At 39.9% G+C, this 20,692-nt stretch overlaps 2 protein-coding genes across 2 annotated transcripts in view; one reads left to right on the top strand and one right to left on the bottom strand.

The window, feature by feature from the left end:
- Positions 1–1,820, bottom strand: part of LOC120549246 (porphobilinogen deaminase-like) — a 9,215-nt gene extending 7,395 nt beyond the window's left edge. Inside the window, 6 exon segments of the mRNA XM_039785986.1 lie at positions 225–274; positions 978–1,050; positions 1,469–1,522; positions 1,686–1,732; positions 1,735–1,780; positions 1,782–1,820. Of these exon segments, the coding sequence (XP_039641920.1) occupies positions 225–274; positions 978–1,050; positions 1,469–1,522; positions 1,686–1,732; positions 1,735–1,780; positions 1,782–1,805 (294 nt within the window). The 5' untranslated portion in view covers positions 1,806–1,820.
- Positions 1,821–5,273: 3,453 nt separating this feature from the next.
- On the top strand, positions 5,274–20,366 carry arcn1b (archain 1b). The gene is made up of 10 exons (XM_039785396.1): positions 5,274–5,462; positions 8,060–8,323; positions 9,203–9,382; positions 9,692–9,897; positions 10,095–10,256; positions 12,039–12,204; positions 14,137–14,284; positions 14,438–14,546; positions 19,495–19,699; positions 19,997–20,366. The coding sequence occupies exons 1-10, from the start codon at positions 5,460–5,462 to the stop codon at positions 20,084–20,086; spliced, it is 1,533 nt and encodes a 510-aa protein (XP_039641330.1). The 5' UTR covers positions 5,274–5,459; the 3' UTR covers positions 20,087–20,366.
- The last annotated feature ends 326 nt before the right edge of the window (positions 20,367–20,692 follow it).

Here is a 20,692-nt window from a genome sequence, read left to right as displayed (position 1 = left end):
ATCATTCACTAATCCTACAATGAGTCGTGAGTATGAACTGAACCTAAAGAGTGTGTCACAGGTCTGTACATTTAAACAGTGACAGCTTTAAGTCCTTACCATGCATGTTTGCTTGGATTCATTTGTGTAATAATGAATGACCAATAATTATAAATTGTCTACTTGAATTTTCTGTTTGTAGATGTTGGAGCCTTTAATTTGTGACAGTTGATAAAAAGCCTCACCTTAGATAAAGCTGTGTCAAGGATTTTGTCTCCTGTCGTTGACATGGCAACTGAAAGAGAAAAGATACAAAAATTCAATAATATGATCAATCAGGAAAAACTAGGAAAAACACTAATGCATGACTGGTTTCATTCAAAAGACACAGGTCTAACAACTTTTTGGGGTATTCAGGTGATCGAATGCCCCCTCTAGCAGCCACATTGGAGGTCAATACAAAACTTTAGAAGTAGAAACAAGCATCGGCTGTGTGAAGCCAGATAAGATCGTTGGAGTAATGGCTGCAAGCACCAACTGCTATGAACCAATAGGAATACCAGTTGCTATGAACCAATACGAATAACAAAAGGTGTAACCTGTCCGGCCCAAACAGGCGCAACAAAACTAACATGGGGGGTCAGACAGATGTGAATCAAGCACAGTTTGTACACACCCACACAGTGCTCAGAATCCAGCAGAATAAGTGAACTCATCTGTGTGGGTGGCCCAGGGGTGTGTAGGGCCTTTAACAAGTATTTGGTAAAAACCTAAAATACCTGTGTGAATGCCATGGTGACCATTTGTGCCACAGTCAAATCAGACCTTGGGCTGATTTTAGAGCACATCGTAATATAAATGTTAGAATAATTTAACTCAAATTCCCACATTGCCAATTATGGAATAGACATCCATGAAGACGCCGGCTAGTCAGTAAAAAATGTTGTGCCACGGCTACGAAGCCTCTGGCAGAAAATGAAACCTGGGATGATCCTCACCTATTTCCAAGTTGATGTCAGGGTTCAGTTCTTTCAACTTTGCCGCCACGCTGTCAGTCTGGATGCGAGCCAACTGGGACAGAAGAACACACTTTAGGTGGATTGTACTGATAGTTGTAAAAATGTCAATCCCCCATCCACAGAGCTTGTGACCATCAAATCAGCATGACAAACTGGAAGAGGGACAGTTATCTTAAAAAGACATTGTTAAGCCAGAGCTATGTTATCTCAGCGAGAAGAGCTCCAGACATCTTGCTCCGCTGTATCTAAACCAGCATGGAGGAGCCGTGCATCAGATAATACACATTTAACTGACATATTGAGGCTCTGTGCAGCTCATTCTCACATTTAAATTAGAGCCAAAACCTAAATCCAAAGACAAAAATGTAAAATGGCAATGATGCAAAAGTCACATTCTGTGACATATTGAAAAAGTAAGCAGCAAGCATAATCAAAATGAAACCCATGATTTAATTAATGTAGTACCGTACCTGGCTTTTGCGGGTTCCAATCCGGATAACCCGACACACCTTGCCATTGCCGTCCTGCCAGGACAAAAGAGAAATCAGCTTAAAGAGTTTGAACTCACTTTCCTCCAACTACCTTCAAAACATTCTTACTGATGTCATTCAAGCAGCCCTACACATTAACAACCACCTCTATAACTAGTTCAGAAATGTGCGGAAGCATTTTCTCTGCTCGCCTCACCCTCATGTACTTGTAAGCTCCCTGCTCCATAATTCTCGGACTGCACTGTGGAGGCTATTGTGTCCGCTGTGTGGCTGGGACTGCCTGCTGTGTCTTGGTAAGGAGCTGTGCTGAGGTCATATAGCATCTAGATACTGAACAGTGGTCTTTTTTACCGGACATCCCCCCCCCCCTTCAGGACCTCCACCCTAAGATATCTCTGGTCCCAAAAGATAAGTGTGCCAATTCATTGAGTCCGTTATAAAAAGGCAGGGAGGGGCATTGGAGCAGCGTCTTGTGTATGAGGTGTGGTCACAGTTTTTTTTTTTTTTTTTTTTTAAATATACAGAGCAGTCTGTGGCTAGAAACTTTTCTCCTGTGAAACGCTTTATTTCTAAATAATCTGCCACCAAAAACTGGCTAGCTGTCATAGACTAAGATATAACAATACACATAAAAAAAAGAACATTTAAAGCATATTTGTCCCTGCTGTTTCTTTGATGGAAATACACAGAAACCACATTGCATATCAAATAACATATGCAACGGTGTACAAACTAAGCTAGTTTTTAATGTGTCATTTAATGTCATTGGGCACTTATTTGATTGGCCATGCCTGGTAAGAGTGGCTGAATGCTGGTGAATGACGGTTTAGAGTCCAGGGATTGGTGACAACACTAATGAGAAGAGTCTTTATGAAATGTCAAGAAGTGTCACAGAGAAAAATACCATTATGAAACAACCGATTTAAAAAAAAAAAAAAAGGTATCTTGCTTTCAAATGAAATGAACTCCAATTAAACCACTTTACTATGGACATTAATACGTACACTTATTCATTAATAATACTACATTATAAGAGTAATAGTACATTTAATAAAAATAATAGTTTTTTTTTTTTTTTTTTTTTTTTTTTTTTTTTTTTTTTTTTTGCAGTACATTTGTTTGACAGCTGTAGTCAAACTTTAGTCAGCTGTAAAATAAGCTGCACCTTAAATCAATGACAGGAAGAAAATGCTGCTTAAACATCAATGCATGAGTATTAATAATCCTATAGTATATATTCATACATACTGGCATAGAGTAACGTTACTTTTACTTTTTATACTTTAAGGACATTTTTCTGACAAAATTAATATAATTTTACTTGAGTAACATTTTGAATGCAGGACTTTTACTTGTAATTGAGTATTTTTACAGTTATGTAGTTGACACTCTTCCATATGGTATGTACGAAGTAGAACAAACAGCACTTAATCCTAAATCCTAACTTTTTGTTTTGTTGATTGTATTTAAACTACTACCAAAGAGCAATGCTTCCCATTTCGTAAAACTGGAATTAGGCTATTAATGTAGTTAAAATACGAAAGTTAACTGCCATATGTTTGAAAGTGTCTTGTCTAACATTTTGGGCTGTAAAGTTTAGCAGATGAACAGTTTACTTTTCTGCATTAAAAGTATTGACAAAAGATGCATACAACATAGTATCGTAGTTTATGAACATATAGCAGGTTAACTACGTGGTTAAAACGGTATAACTTCAATGTCAACCCTTAAACCTTTCGTTTGCTTTACTAGCGCGTTATCTGTCAAGGTTTGACTGACAGATCATCTCTTATTAATCGTCCAATAGAAAACTGAGCACTGAAATAGACAAAAGGATTAACCAATCATCGCTCTCCAAATGACGGGGCATACGGAAATGGCGCTCTCCAGCCACAGCGAGAACTAAACATATGGCACTAAAGGAGCTTCATGCATGTACAAACTACCGGGTTAATTTACTTAAAACCTACCGGTGAACTTGCTTCCTCCGACATGCCGATGGTCCGGTTCACTTTGCCGACGTCGCACGGGTTAACAGCGCGCTTTATTTTACACAGAGAGCCTTAAAGACAACGAAATCCTTGAAAACAGTCCAGGGAACTCCTCTCATGCAGCTCCCATAGCTCCTCTAATGAATGAACGCGGAACCAAAGATCCGGTTAGAGGTCGTTTCCTTGTTCCGTTTTTCAGTTTCCTCTTTCGGATGTTACGCAATAGAGGAGCATTATGTTAAAATAAGAAATAACCTACGGGTATAACGTGTGGGTTGCGGATTGGTTATTTTTGTGTATTAGATGTGACAAAGTAGGCCTACAGTCTTTATTCTAGGCAATACGAAGAGAAAATGCAACAATTTACTGAAGACTGTTGCTATCAGAACAGCTCAGTAGCCTATAATATTTTTTTCCTTCCAGATGTGACCTGATGATGTGGCCATATAATAAACAATACAGGTATATCAACTTTGGACTTGAATGTCAAGTGCCGCACCTGTCACTACTTCCATATTGCCAAAAAGAAATTTTCAGACAATCTTTTGGGAGGGAGTGGAAGCAAGTTTCATTAAACAGCTTCAAAGGCTATACAGCTGACCCTCGTGTCCCTAGTTTTTCTTGGATATTTTAGACAAAGGAACAGTGAAATGTGTTAAAACCTAGGCTATTCACACTGAATAAATAGAGTTGGCAGTAGGCTACACACACTTTAAATAATGTGACCAAAGAAAGTTACTGCAACACTGTGAAGTCTTTATTAATATGGTGGATTATAAACTTCAGTTGAGAATGGTAACGTGTGGTAGGCTATCAAATTAAACCATGATCTTTAAAGTTTGATTTATGATAATTAAAGCCATGACAGTGTGACTTTTTTGTGCTTTCTTTGATATAATATCACCTGTCCCCATGGTTTGCACAATTTAATTGAACCAATTGTTTTTGGGATTATGCAACATAAGCACAAATTGAAACAATAAAGGTCTTGATTTCCACACAGGGACCCTCTACAAGATATGGCCTCAAGATCAGGTAGTAAATCAGCTTAGGGCCTTAATCATTTGTGCTTTATTGGTGCATATTGCTAAACGATCAATTAAGTCAATACAAACCAGTTTAACACTCTGTAAGGGTAGAGCTTTTGCCCAGTTAATTGACGTGGTCCGCTCATTTTGTCAAATGGTTCAAGAAGACTGATGTCATCTTTTTGGTTATGTCCCCACTCTTCTATTTCTGGGCAAGATGTCTGTACATTTATATCCCAAAATATTGTCTCTGAATTTTCCCTTTCCTATAAAACTATATTATTATTTTTTACTCTGCTACCAAATCAATACTTTACCATCAATTTGATCGTATATCTCGCAAAATCTCATATTCATAAATTTTCCAATCATAAACCATCCTTTTCAATTTTTGGAAAATTATATCAAACTTGGCATTCCAATCCTATATTCTAAAAACAAGAAAGCTATTAAAACCCTAGATCTATGCATATACATTTTTTTAACTGATTCATGTCTATATTGATTCCCTGGTATTTTCTGTTTTTGTATGTTTTATATGTTTACAATGTTATTTGTTAGTAAATAATTAAATATTACAGCTGTCGTCTGTTCAACCTACACGTATATGACAGGTTAAAATGTTTAATATATTTCCAAGATGTCGGCACCACACGGGGATCTAAGTAAATGGAAGAAACGCCTGTGGAAGTAGTGCGAGAAACTTATTTATGCAATAAGGCCAACATTTTGGGGCCCACGTCATTGGTTTTTACGGTGGGCAGTTCTATCGCTGCTCTTCCGGTGGAGACGTGGCTCTGTACTGCTGCCATATTGACGCTAGCTAGCTAACAATCACACAACTTGGAGTCAGCTGTATATCTGCACCTTGCTATTCTAGAGTGACTAGAAATCACAAAAATCAAGAAACACGAGAGACGGAAGATCGTCCTACCATAGAGAGAGACCAAAATGGTGAGTGATAGTCTAAAATTATGATATGTCCCTGGCTTTTATCGGGCCTAGCAATTATCATAACACTGGCTAACCTGATAACTAGCTAAAGCTAGGTATCAGTTAGATAGGTTCTCCAAGAGCGAAGTAACAGGAACACCAAACGTTACTTTTCACCGGGCTGACAGCGCTAACCTTAAAGAGAGTTGCTAAAATCAAATAAATGCATCGTCGTGTCTTTATACAGAGTCAATGTTCAGGTGAGTAGGCGGCACAGAGTGTGCAGACATTGCTGACGTTAACTAGCGCTAGTGTTAGCTAGCTCCTGTCACTAGCCTGATCCGAGCTAACGTTACCTGCTGTCATCCCAGCCAGGCAACCCCAGATCCCGTTCTTAAATAAACCTTACCTAACGTTATATACCGCATATTTGTGTTATCATAATGGTTAGCCAGCTGCTACAACATGTATTCACAATTGTTGCTTGTCCATATAAAGTTCGATGCAGTCGATGTCTTTCATTTCTAACTTCAGCCATTGTCAACGTGGAATGAATACAATTAAATTACCAGGGTAAAACAGATGAAGTACTCATATTTATATAAGCTTACCTTTTCTATATTAAGATATGTTCCGATGCAAATTTTCCTTCCGATTTCGGTAACGTTACCTGAACTAGCTACAGTATAACGGTTCGATACCAGTGCATTCAGAATGAATATATATATATATATATATATATATATATATATATATATATATATATATATATATATATATATATATACAACATACATACATACATACAGGTATTACATTCTTTGTAAAACATGAACAAATACATACAGAGAATGAATGCCATAGACCTTTCTTTTATTATCTACTTTGACAGTCAGTCATAACTGGAAAAAACCCATAAATAAATCTAGAAATAATAACATAAAATAATAAAATAATAGTTCCTTTTTAAAAAAATAAATAAAAAAACCCTGTGCAGCCACAATTTAAAAGATAAATATGGACCACTTAAAATGACATCTCAAGGGGTTTATCCTCTAATTATCTTTTTTTAAATAAATACCATTACCCATACAAATTTTAAGTAGTACAGTACCAGTATTAAACAGTAGTGAAACTCAAATTGGCAACACTAAAGCTTTGTATACTGTACACAATGCCGTTTTTACTGGTGGGATGTTCCAGTGTAAAATAGTGCCAAATTGCGGATATTTTGCTAATGTTAGCTGTGACGAACATTACACTCTGTTGCATGCTCTGCGAGCAGACCAAACCGGGAGAATAAGTGATTTCCAGTTTGGTCAGCTTGTAGAGAGCTAGCCGTAACGTTAGCCAACGGCTTTTATCCGGGTGTAACTACCTTTTTTTTTTTTTTTTTTTTTTTTTAAAAGCATAGACTCATTTTAGGCCAGCCAATTAGAAGCATTATTAGATCTTGATACAACCATGCTGCATTATTGGCTCACTGACGCTGATGAGATTTACGCCTTAGGTATTCAAATTTTGTATTGAATGACAAGCCATTTTTCGATACTCAATACTGTGGATGGAATTCGGTTGGTGCCTAAAAGTACTACTTATATTAAGCTAAATTAAAATTTGTATGTAAGTTAATTTACTGGAAACATATCTGTCCACGCTGACGTTGTCTCCAAGTTTGATGAGGAGACAACGCCTCAACAAGCACCAGTTAAAGTTTTAAAATGTTGGCAGACATTCACCTATCGTAAACACGACTTAACGTTTTCTCACCATTGCCAAATTCTGCATACATGTTCTCTCGGCGGCAGCAATTATTCTTAATAAAAGGTTAAATAGAAATGCCTGCTACTTAGAGCTGGGCAATATGGAAAAAATCTAATATCACGATATTGTTGACCAAATATCTCAATATCGATATTGTGGTGATATTTTAGGATTGACAGTTGGTGCTTACAAAAAAATATTTACACAATGAGATTTGTTTTTATAAATAATCATCATTAATGTTTATATCATAACTAAATGGGTAAAGGCAAATAATAGAAAAGCTAGAACAGTCTGGTATGTTAAAAAAATTACATCACTTTACTGTAATCCAGCCATTAAAACCGGGGACAGATAACACTTGTGTCATATTACGATATTCAAAATCTAAGACGATATCCAGTCTCATATCACGATATTGATATATCTATATATTGCCCAGCCCTATTGCTACTCCTACAGTACAGTCTTCTACCACCAAAGCTCAACATAGTACTTCGCCTTGAACAGTACGACCCAATAATTTAAGTTGTACGGCTACCTGAGTAGGTCTGTGGTTGCTGAATCTGACACCCAATGTTGTCTCAAGACGATATTAAATTGCTGATGTTTAACTTTGCAAAACTTGCTCTCTCTAGAAAGATGCAAACACTAGTGGGGATTCGGGTTACCGCAAGTTGAAGCAAACGGGGGAACTGTCAACCTAATTTGAGCATTAAGTTCCTTTTGCCCCATAACTTCATTTTGCCATTTGGTTAAATTTGCATGCTCAAACAAATTATACATGCACAATGTGCTGAACATTGTGAAGCTATGTTGGCACTACAACAGTCCAGTTTTCTCTTCTGCTGTAGGTGCTGTTGGCAGCGGCGGTGTGCACCAAGGCCGGCAAGGCCATTGTATCGCGGCAGTTTGTTGAAATGACCCGGACCCGTATTGAGGGTCTTCTGGCTGCATTCCCTAAACTGATGAACATGGGCAAGCAGCACACCTTTGTGGAAACAGACAGTGTTCGCTACGTGTACCAGCCACTGGAGAAACTCTACATGGTCCTCATCACTACCAAGAACAGCAACATCCTGGAAGACTTGGAGACACTCAGACTCTTCTCCCGTGTGGTAAGGAAAACGTGGTGCTTCGGTGTCTGTCTGTGCCTGGAAATAAAATAATGTCCATCAATGTGATGTAAAGTTAACATGTCACATTGCAGTGTTAAGAAATGGAAATTGTTTTAATGATTTACCTTCTGTTGCTGTAGGTCTATACTAGTTGCATATAAATGAATCTGAATGACTGCATGTCAGCCAGGTTCTGGTTATCCCTCTATTAATGGTATATACTGTATATAAATGGTCCATGTAGGAGTAGGATTGTGAATATTCATCAGTTTATCATTTCAAGCTTAAAAAGAACAATGGTTTATAGTCTGCCTCTGTAATAATCCAGTATAATTTTATATGTACGATCCTTTGTGAGCAATACATTTTTTTTTTACTGACCTTAATTTCAAATGTAGCGGTCACGTAGTGCTTGACAAGCACAGCAACAAAAGCTTAATGAAAAAAAAACAACTGATGTGGCGATAAAAGTATGATCATTACAATTGCTCAGAGCCTGACATCTGTATTCATACATATAGTTTCAAACGTCAAGCTCTACTATTAATACTGTACAGCAACTGGTGTTTCTGTGTATGTTTTAAAATAGCTTTGTTTAAACGGCTTGTCAGAAACAAGGCATTTATGACCCCAAAATTATGAGAAAACAAGCATTGTTGATAAAGTTTAGCCATTAGAGCCAATGCTTAAACAACCTCACAGTTTTTAGTAGTGTTTTTTTTTTTTTTTACGATCAGATAGATCAGGATCTGTGGACTTGTCAGCAGTCAAGCTTTTAGCCAAGACTGTCATGTAAAAATAGTTATTGTCACTTTTCCTAACAAAATGCTTGCTTGGGTTAAATTGTCTGATATTCCTTCTTCTTCCCTACCATTCAAGATCCCAGAGTACTGTCGTGTGCTGGAGGAAAGCGAAATATCGGAGCACTGCTTTGACCTGATCTTTGCCTTCGATGAGATTGTGGCACTAGGCTACAGAGAGAACGTCAACCTGGCTCAGATCCGCACCTTCACAGAGATGGACTCTCATGAGGAGAAGGTTTTCCGTGCTGTCAGAGAGGTGTGTGTGTGTGAGATCCCTATGGGGAAATCGGGTCATGGCAGCAATACTGTGTTACATCTTATACTAAGTGTGCATTGTATCACATTGTAGATACGGCTACTGTACTGTATATATTTACAGAAATCTCCACAAGTGAAGGAATGGATTTTGCAGATTTTTTTCCGTCCTATTAACTCTGTTACCAATTTCCTGTACACTGCACAAGTTTGCAGCAATTAAAACACCGGTGAAAATGATGTATTGTGTCTCAGTGTATAACTGTCACATCATTTAGAACAACTTTAATTGTTATTTGTTAACTCACAGACCCAGGAGAGAGAGGCCAAGGCAGAGATGAGGAGGAAGGCCAAGGAGCTGCAGCAGGCTAGAAGGGATGCTGAGCGCTCTGGAAAGAAGGTGCCAGCTTTCGGCGGCTTTGGCAGCGGCGGCATGACCAGCGTCTCGTCTGGGTCCATCATTACAGACACCCTCGTCGAGCCTGAGAAGCCCAAGATCACACCAGCTACAGTCAGGTACAGCTACCAAGAAATGCATATGTAATTTCCTTTTTGAAATTGAAATTCTCTTTTTGGTATTGTTAAGTTGCATTGGTAGTGCAAAGGGACATTTATGGACAGTCATTGTAATTTTGACTGGGGCAGTTGATGTTCTTTTTAATGGTTGAAGACCAATGTTCAAAGATGATGTTTTTTTTTCTTCTTCTTTCCAGACCAAGTGGACCCAGTAAGGCCCTGAAACTGGGTGCTAAAGGGAAAGAGGTGGACAACTTTGTCGACAAGCTCAAGTCCGAGGGTGAAACCATCATGCCCACCTCAGGAAAGAGAGGCTCAGATGTATCTAAAGTTCTACCACCACCAGTCAATGTGGAGAGGTACAGACACATGACAATCTTTATGATTTAAATATTGTTACTTCTGGAATTGTCAGTTTTTATAATGGCCTCAATGCTTGTTTCCGCATAAGTGGTAACACTGTGGTTCTTGCAGACTTTGTTAAAATTCAGATAATATACTGAAGAATTTGTCTGAACGTAGAAGTGGCCTTAGCCTCCTTTTTAAAAATGTTATTTAATTAGGATGACACTAAGTACTCGTCTTCATGTATTTATTCATTTTGATTATCTGATAACCATGAAAAGATCAAACATAAAAAGATTAACTTCCTGAATGGTTTGACAAAAGTGTTACTGAGGGTTGATGTGGCATGGTTGGTCACACAGTGCTCTGTAAGTCAAAACTCATTTATGACCAGGGCTGCACCCTAAATGTTGATGTAATAAAAATGTATAACTGAACTATGACCACACACACGTTTAGATTTTTTTGACTGCGTGTAAAGATGACAAGCAAAGGCATCTTACAATTAAAATGTGTGACTCTGACATATAACGGTTGGCTGCTCTGCAGGTGCTCCTGACTGTACTGAACAATATATTACTCCTAATCAAGTTGAGCTGTGTTGTAGAAGAAACATCAGTAATAACATTGAGCATTTATGAAAACATTTTATAAAAACAAATTGTTGGGTCTTTTGTAAATTAGTGTGGTCTAGAGAAAAAGAGCTAGAGCTGTCAATCTATAAAAATATTTAATTTAATTTTTTATTTTTTAACGTTTAATAGCGTGATTTCCATAGTTAACTCGCGATTAATAGCACAGTTTTAATCTGTTCTAAATGTACTTTGCTTACTAAATTTTGACAGCCCTGATAAAAACACAACTAATCCAACTTGGAAAATTCGCATTCAGGTCCGGCCCTTATTGTGACCTAAATATGAATTAGGTGTAACATGATATGATGAACAAATATTTAACAGTAATGTAGTAAAGCTCTAGTTAAACAGTGTACACTTCCATCAAACATATTGCTTGTTTTTATGACTTCATAGGCTAATAAGCCTTTTCCTTTTTAAATTCAGTAAATTGATTTTCAATAACTGAATGCATTTCCTGCAATACATTGAAAATGATATGGACTTTAATGCAACAGTAGCTGCTTTTAGTTATTATTCAATTCAAATAACTTAATTTGTCTCCGAGGGGCAAATAAAAGGCACGAAGAGTAGCACATAAAGACATAAAGTTCACACATGCAGTTCAAATATGAATAAATAAGATGAATAAATAATGCATTGAGTAATGCTATGCATTCTAAATTCTAAATAGAGATCAGTAATAAGAGTAGTTAAAACGCAAATGAATATTCACGCCAAGCTTTTTGTGAAGTTTTTGATTCAATGAATTGACAAGTATTCATGTTTCATGTATGACTAGAATTATTATTATTATTATTATTATTATTATTATTATTATTATTATTATATTGGTTTGACAGAACATGAAGAAGATATTTGTCTTGACCTAAAATCAGAATTTGGCCATTCAGTTTTGTTCACCTCCAATATTTTGGAGGTCTGTCTGCAAAACCAGTAAGTGAGGCCTCTTCTGTCCTGTAGTAATCAACTGCTCACCTCCCATAAACCCAACCGTTTACTCTTGCTTTAAATAGTCTTTTTCTTTTCTTTAATAGTCCAAATGCTGTGTTTGAGGCTTACTTCATTTTACACTTTGAAAAATGTATATGACCTGATTTGACTGTCTTCTGTGTGGTTAAATCATTACTTAAAGGCTGTTGGGATGTGTTTCCCCTCCAGTGTACATCTGCGTGTGGAGGAGAAGATCTCGCTGACTTGTGGACGTGACGGCGGCCTACAGAACATGGAGCTGCTGGGCATGATCACGCTCCGAGTCACAGACGAAAAGAGCGGACGCATCCGCCTCATCATCAACAACAATGACAACAAAGGATTGCAACTGCAAGTACGTGTACCACATATTATAAACATTTTCTGGAGACAATGTTATACCATGCAAAGTCTCGCTTTGCTGGACCGCTTTTTCTGCTGGAAAATAGCCTCGGGAAGGAACTTGTTTTGGTGGAACAAAAAATAGGTTTACATGGTTTAATTTTCAAAAAACACCGTATTGTTGTTGTACTGCACAGCTCTCTCTCACTGCTGCAGATCCTCTTTTCACCTGTTTTTTGTTTTAGCTACAGAGTGAGACCTCTTTTCATCTTCTTCTGTACTATCTTTGATTGCACTCGCACATGCGCAGTAGCTCAGATGTAGAGCATGTCAGCTAGCTAACTCTAGAGACAGTAAAAGACAGGCTGTTTCTCCATCTTTGGTCAGTTACAAGGCAGGATTAGCTGGGAGACTTCTAAATGAGGGCGCACATGTAAGTAGTTCTTTTGTAGATTATGGTGAACTTGTGTGTGTTGTAGCAGTGCTTTGCTATTGAGAACGACGTAGCATGCTAGCGTTAGCGTTAGCCGGCTAACGCTAGCATTAGCCGGCTAACGCTACGAGCTAACGGTTGTGGTTAGCCAGCTCATTTCGGACTGTGACGTCACAAACTCAGATTGGACAAATAGTCTAGCTAGCTGTCTGGATTTACCCTGCAGAGATCTGAGGACCAGTTAACCATAGTCCTCATAAATCCACCGGAGTTTAAAATTCTAACACAAAGAAAGCGCTAGGTAATGGAAATCCGGTCGGAAAAAAGGACATACGGCGGAATTTCTGGCAGTAACGGGGCGATCCTGGAAGTGGAAGGTTGTGGATATAGACTATCCCATACACAGCAGCTTATGGTTATATTATGTAAATAATGTTTTTTGGTCGACATCATCTTTCATGCTTTTCACTAGGGATGGTACGGTTCATGAAAAAACACCCTAACCGCTCGGTTCGCTAGTCTCGGTTCGGAGCGTGTGTGTACCGCACGGTTCGTCAGTACACTGTTAATGTGCACTAACCTCTTACTGCCGTAGTGCCCACTTTATACACCTATGTTAAAACAGTTACTGGAAATGACGAGCGGGATGGGCGTGACAAACGCAACCCATGGCAGCTGATTGGACGATCGCGTCACATTGGTCTGGCTGGTCCCTAATTTCAAAACAGACTGTCATGGCGGCTCGTTCAGAATACGATCTCATATTGTACTAAAATAGTTCACCGAAACGTGTTTCTGAAAACATTTTAAGCGAGAAATAGGCCATGCAGTTGCTGAATCTGTCTTCATTTCAGATCGACAAAGGTCAGTTTAAAAGATTTTCGTCAGCTTTTGAGAGACACCGAGCCGACCGCTCCTCAAGTGGAGTGGGGTGCCGCTGCAGGTCACGTCACGTCACCTGCAGAAATGTCAAGTGGGAGAGAGGCTGCCCAGAGCTGGAGGATGCACCAGCGTCGTTTATAGTCTGGTGTGTGGGAACATTTTGGATTTCATGGTACCTATGATGAAATAAAACAATATAGAACTGCCACTGTGTGCATGTTTTGTGCAACATGCATTCAATATGCTAATTTTGGCTATATATCATATGCTGAAGTATATTCGGGAGTGTTAAAGATTAAAAGAAAAAATAACAAAAAACCGTACAGAACCGAAAACCGTGACCCTAAAACCATGATACGAACCGAACCGTGGGTTTTGTGAACCGTACCACCCCTACTTTTCACACATGCATTTAACAAAGAAGAAAAAAAGCAGCATACTAAAACACCAGTTATTTAAAATGTTTCTCAAAAACGGTTGCCATTCCATTTCCAGAGTTTTAAATGACCCAAGCTGTAATGTGTACATTCATCTACACGCAACTTTTCTCTGTTTAATTAATATATATATATATATAAAAATAAATAATATAATATGAGTGAGTTATATTTTTGCGTCTGCTCTTCTTAGACCCATCCCAATGTGGACAAGAAGTTGTTCACTGCTGACTCAGTGATTGGCCTGAAAAACCCAGAGAAGTCCTTCCCTCTCAACAATGACGTTGGTGTGCTGAAGTGGAGACTACAGTCCACAGACGAGTCCCTCATACCTCTAACCAGTAAGTGCCACTACATGGCATTTATCTGTGATGCTGCTGTTTTATTTCAGCCTTGCTGTATACAGTTATTCATTGTAACCATTTAGTCTTTGTACACTGTACAATCACATTGGTGTCTCATGTAACTGATAATATGTCCTGTTCCTTCCACAGTAAACTGCTGGCCTTCAGAGAGTGGTAGTGGCTGTGATGTCAACATCGAATACGAGCTGCAGGAGGAGAGCCTTGAGCTCAACGATGTGGTCATCAGCATTCCTGTACCGTAAGTACATCTACTAAACAAATGTTTAGGCTCTGAATGAGTTTGTCGTGGGTTATTGATGCATTGAAGTTAGCAGTTTGTAGTTGCAGTTGATACATACTGTCCTCAGTGTTGAGATCAACATAAAATAATAGTAATAGAAGTATGTAAGTAATAATATAAAATGTATTGTGTAAAAGTGTCTATAATAGCATTTAGGGACTATTTATAGGACTTAAAATCTGGTTAATATTGTAGTTTTTAATTTTAAGCCACTCTTGATAGTATCCAGGGTTTTTAGTCAGTTAAATGTCAGTTAAAGCGAGGGAGGTCACTAAAGCAAAACTTTACTGGCTTAACACTAAAATGAGACCAGCTGGTCCAGCTTAAAGCCAGCCCACCTTAAGTTAGTAAGCCTGTGCTGAAGTTGTTACTAGCTCTGTGGCTGCTAAGCCCCTTCACTTTAACCAGCAGGTAGCCAGAAAGACACAGGAACTTGGCTTAGGTCTTGAGGAGTTGTATCCTTTATTCACCGGCAGATAAACTGTACACAGTCTGCACTGCTACAGTGGTGCTCATAAGTTTATGAACTCATGCTAAAGTTGACTAAAAAGATTAAAATAGCCCCACATCATCACATACCCTTCACCATATCTAGACGTGGCATGGTTTTATTTCAGTTAGCCTAATAGCTGGTTTGATTTGCATTGAGAGATGATTTTATGGAAAGTACTCCATGCCAATCTCTAGGTATGGTGAAGGGTATGTGATGATGTGGGGCTATTTTAATTCCAAAGTCCTTAAAGGTTGGATTTTCCTAATGTTTTTAATTAAGGCATTAAGATCAATTTCCAAAAGGTGATTTTTTTTTTTTTTTATATATAAATTATTCCTCTTTTTAGTCAACAGCATGGGTTCATAAACGTATGAGCACCACTGTACTTTAACAGCTATAGTGTTACTGCTAACTTCATACTCACTCGCAGCATGTACAGCTCACACACACCTCTTTTTTTCTCTCTCCTCTGCACACTAAGGTTGGGTATGGTTTGGGTTTTTTCCGATACATGTGCTAAAATGATACTTTTAAAACCGTGCCGATGCCTGAACCAGTACTTTAAGAAAAAAAAAGCAAGAGCACAAACGACAGTCTGCAACATTAAAGAACAACTTGTTTTTTGCCACACAGTCAAATTTAAATGATTTATTGAAAATGTAATAACAATAACTTATTTCACCAGTAAATTGTTATTAAATGACAAAAACAACCACTAGATGGGAAAAGGGCAATTTACAATAACTTTGAATGCACCACGAGGCTCACCAGTTTCAAGTAAACACACCGCCTGTGTTGTTTCTCCAACAGCGGCAGCTGCAGCAGACTGTTGTACGTCCCGGTGTTGGAATCCTCTACAGTGAAATAGTCACACTTAACACCGTTTAGCTGTCAGCATTTTAACCTTGTTCAATCTAGCTACTAGCTAACGGTAGGCTAACGTTACCCAAGTGTATTGTTAACTAGCGTCTCATACAGCAATGCTTCTGTTGCCTCCAACATCTGTTTCGGAGCATCAGAGAGAAGCGCAGGCATTTAAGTGGCACTGAAATGAGGCACCGGAATCTGTGTTGCTATGCAGTCCGGTAGATACCGTCGTTTAGCCGTTATTATGGATCCCACGTAACTTCTAGGCAAGTCCGGCCCTACAAAGCAGGCCGATTGTTTGGGGTTAGGCATTGTCCTCGAGTGGTTAAGGTTAGGATAGCCGATTGGTCTGGGGAAAGGACCTGAACAAATCGGGTTACGTTACCTAGCGTAAGCATGGACGCCTGGCCAATAGTAGTGTGTGAATGCTATTGAAGGTCGGGTCTTGCCTAGAAGTTGCGTGGATTCCATAGTAACGCGTCGTTGGTTCCACTCGCTAATGTGTGGGCTGCATCTGGCACTGTGTGCTGACCCAGAGGCGCGGGAAGTCATTTCCAGCAGGGGGTGCGGGGTGCTGGCGCGCGGAGAACAACTCTACCTCTGCCCCCTCCATGAAGTAGGCTACATACTGCTATGTACTGCACAGCAAACTATATAGGCACTAAATCACATGCCAATCACTACTGGTCAAAAGATTCCTTTGCAGCGGCCGGTTTAAATCCGACCTCGGGCGCCTTTGCTGCGTGTCATTCCCTCTCTCTCTCCCCGTTCCTGTCTATCCACTGTCACTATCGAATAAAAAATAATAAAAAGATGAATGACTAGTCCAGCTGAGCAGGCGTCAAGTATGCCTTTCCAGTTCAATAAACCAAGTACTGCCATCTGACTCACACATCAGAAGACAGTGTTACAATTAATTATATCATACCAAAGCGTTGTATGGCTCAAGACTATGGCGATATAGTATTCACTATAAATCACCCAAGCAGAAAGCACAATAGTAATTCTGAAACGTGATTGACTGAAGATACAACAATGCCATCACACAACACAGCTGAGTGCAGGTTGTTAAATAACAGTCACTTAGTCAGCTGCAACTTCACAAACTGCAAAAGCCAACATATAGGCTACTGTACTTGACCACTAAGTCTCACACAGGCCTATAGCAGCATCACAAAATTATGATGCAATACGTCTGATATGCATGGCTTTTCAATAAACTAAACAAAATATGTACATTATCTGGTCACACGGTCACAACAGATTATATTAACCTACTCAATTTACAGATAGCATAATAGCTCTTACCTTTAGAAGTTCTAATTTCTTGTCTTTTTCTTTGCAAAGTCGCAGATCAAATCCTCAAAGTCCAGCTCCCTCAGCAGCTTGCTAAACCCTACTACAGATGCGTTGCTGTGTGTTGGTAGCACTTTACAGGCAACGCAACAAATGTCTCCGGTGGACAGTGAATATAGAATCCACTCCCGTGGTACCGTTTCACCGTGGTGAAGGTGTCGGGTCAGTGCCTCGTTAGTGAGAGAGCGGGTCTTTCTGCCGCCAGCCTCGTCCCCCTCCGAGATGCTGGACATTTAGCCGCCGATTCTGAAAGGCTAATATCCCTCTGGGTATAACTTCCTCCCGGACGGTCTCTGTAATCGGTCCCCGTAGTGCAGGCTCTTCAGAGATGATGGTACCTGAGGTGCTATTACCTTGTTCTGTAATGCTGATGACCGGCCTCATCTCTGTCTTTTTCCACAACAACTTCGCTAAAGTTAACGTTAGCCACCGTTAGCTGTGGCAGATTGTAGCTGGTAGAAGGCAGCGATTCTTCCAAGCTAACGTTGGCTAGCTCCTCGACATCCTCCTCTTCATCATTCCCAGCTCTTTATTCGCGGGACATTTTTTATAGCAGCCGCATCTTTCTCTCCCTTTTCCACACTTTCACTCGCTGATACAACCCAATCTGACCGGGGATCAGTTACAAATAATTCCACTCTTTCAATCTCAACTCGTTCTTAGAAAGCTGATCTTGGATCAGTGCGATGTAAACAGCCTGCTCTATGCCCACCCACCTTTATCTTTAGCCAATCTACACAGTGCATGCGGCCTTCTCCCAATCATTACATTAAACAACTTTTATTTTATTCTGATTGGATAATTATCACCATAATGATTAATACCCATTGGGTAATATGGGCTTGATCGCAGTTTGCCAACAAGGGGTGCTGCCGCCAACAAGGGGTGCTGCCGCCAACAAGGGGTGCTGCCGCACCCCCAGCACCCCTACTTCCCGCGCCTATGTGCTGACCCGTGTGTGGGCCCGTCCAGATGCTCTCCACGTTGTTTTTACGTTTGTACGCTTAGGCAGTGTATCTAAGGCCCGGGACACATTAACCCGATTATCGGCCGTGGGACAGTCTGGCGAGGTCAGTGACTCAAATCTGTTCAGTGTGTCCCGTGCCGTCGTCCGTCTGGGGGGCTGTCGGCGTTCATTTTGGCCGACCTGACATGTTCGGTCGGCGGCAGGGAAATCGGGACTCACCTGGAAATGACGAGCGGAATGAGGTGACTACAGTCTCTCAAAATCTGAGGAAAATCTTTTAAACTGACCTTTGTTGAGCTGAAATGAAGACAGATTCAGCAACTGCATGGCCTATTTCTCGCTTAAAATGTTTTCAGAAATGCGTTTCAGTGAACTATTTTAGTACAATATGAGATCGTATTCTGAACGGCCGCCATGACAGTCTGGCTCTCAATATCCGGAGAAAACAAACCCATGTGACACGTTCGTCCAATCAGCTGCCGGTTTTCATTTCTTGGGCAACAGCACAGATTAGCGCCGCCTGCTCTTATGGAGATGTATTACATCTCGTCTCCTCTCGTCTTTTTGGTCTGTTCTGTGGCAGTTTTTTGGACCTCGGGGACGCGACTGATCATATCGACGGGGTTTTCTGTCAACGGTCAGCCGTCGGCTATATGTGTCCCGGCCTTAAGCCGTATAATGGCAGGGAAAACCCTGGTATTATCAAACCGTCATGTCAGTCCAAACCTATAATGGGAAGCTGCCATGAGAGCGTGTAGCTTCATCAAATTAATAGGGTGTGGCTGTATAACTGCATTTCGTTGTCTTTGTACTCGTACTCTGCACAATGACAATGAAGTTGAATCTAATCTATTAGGTCCATGTCATACAAAACACACTTCCCTGGATGGAAAAGGTGTGCCCTTGTTCCTCAAAGAAGTCTTTCTGGCACCACATGTGTTGTCTAGGGTTGGGCATCGTTTGGATTTGAACAATTCTGATTCCGATTCTTATCGATTCTTGATTCCGATTCTTTGAGGGGTGGAGTTGAAACAGGTCACATGCCTATTTTCACAAATTATTTTGATTCAATGGTGGTTTGCAGTTTTCCAGGGATTTTTGAAACTATTCCAAGTAGGAATCGTTTCTCGATGCCCAATCCTAGTGTTGTCCTAATCTATTGGCATGCAAACCTCTGTATGCTATATGTATTGACATCGTTCCGTTTTCCTGTTCCTCTGCAGGTCTGGTGTGGGAGCCCCTGTGATTGGTGATCTGGATGGCGAGTACAAACATGACAGCAGGCGAAACATTCTGGAGTGGTGCCTACCGGTCATCGATGCCAACAACAAGACCGGCAGCCTGGAGTTCAGCATCGCCGGACAGCCCAATGACTTCTTCCCTATCAATGTGTCCTTTGTGTCCAAGCGCAACTACTGCGACATCCAGGTGGGTTACTGAAAAGAACCATTGAGTATAGGTCACATACACTCAGTAGGCCACTTTATTAGGGACACCTGTACAGTCTAATGCAATCCATCTCTTCTGCCGTAAAGTCTACTATGGCCTTCAAAACCCAGTATCTGTCAAGCTAAACAAATGTCATGGATGGATAACTGTATCCAGTTCAGACATGCAGGCAAAAGTCAAACCTGCTTGTGCTCCGTAATGTTCTTTATGATAAATGACTTACATTCTCTAAATTTCCTTTCTTTTTTTTTTTTTTTTTTTCTTCTTTTTCTCCAGGTTACCAAAGTGACTCACGTAGATGGCGACAGCTCCATTAGATTCTCTTCAGAAACCTCCTTTGTTGTCGACAAATATGAAATCCTGTAAAGAATATTCAAAGAAAACGTCAAAATCAAAAAAAAATCACCAACAAAAAAAAAAGTCCAAATCTATGCTTCAGAGAAAGATTGAAGTTTTCTTGCCTGCCCACCCTGTATACTATTTCAGAGACTGTGTACATCGACAGGACTACGTCAGCCCTCTGGCAAAGCCTCTTCCTGTGGTGGAGCAGAGCAGTGGTGGTGTATTTATATGTTTGTATGAGAGAGAGGATCATCTATATATAGAGTTAATTGAACAGGAAAACCCAACAAACACACAAAAAAAAGAAAGCTACACTGATGCTGTTGTGTTCGCCAAGCAGAACTGTAAAGAGGACTTCAGACTAAGTAGAGGATGACTGCAGGGGTGCAGGAGAGAGGCCAGCGGCCGTCTCCTCGTCAGTCCATCTATAAAACCCTGCCAGGAGGTAGAGAGGGAGAACCGGGACCTGAGGCCCACGGTATCAGTCTCTACTAGAATGAGCGCTGGTAGTTTTCATCCCGGGGCATCATGCATCCTCCACACCCTTTCTTCTCGGTCACATTGCAATGGTTCATCGATGATGGGGTTTTTGCTTTCTTTCTTTTCAAATTTTCTTATCCATAATAATTG

Source organism: Perca fluviatilis, chromosome 2 (genome assembly GCF_010015445.1).
Source record: "Perca fluviatilis chromosome 2, GENO_Pfluv_1.0, whole genome shotgun sequence".
NCBI classification, from domain to species: Eukaryota; Metazoa; Chordata; class Actinopteri; order Perciformes; family Percidae; genus Perca; species Perca fluviatilis.
This window is presented reverse-complemented; position numbering and strand designations above follow the sequence as displayed.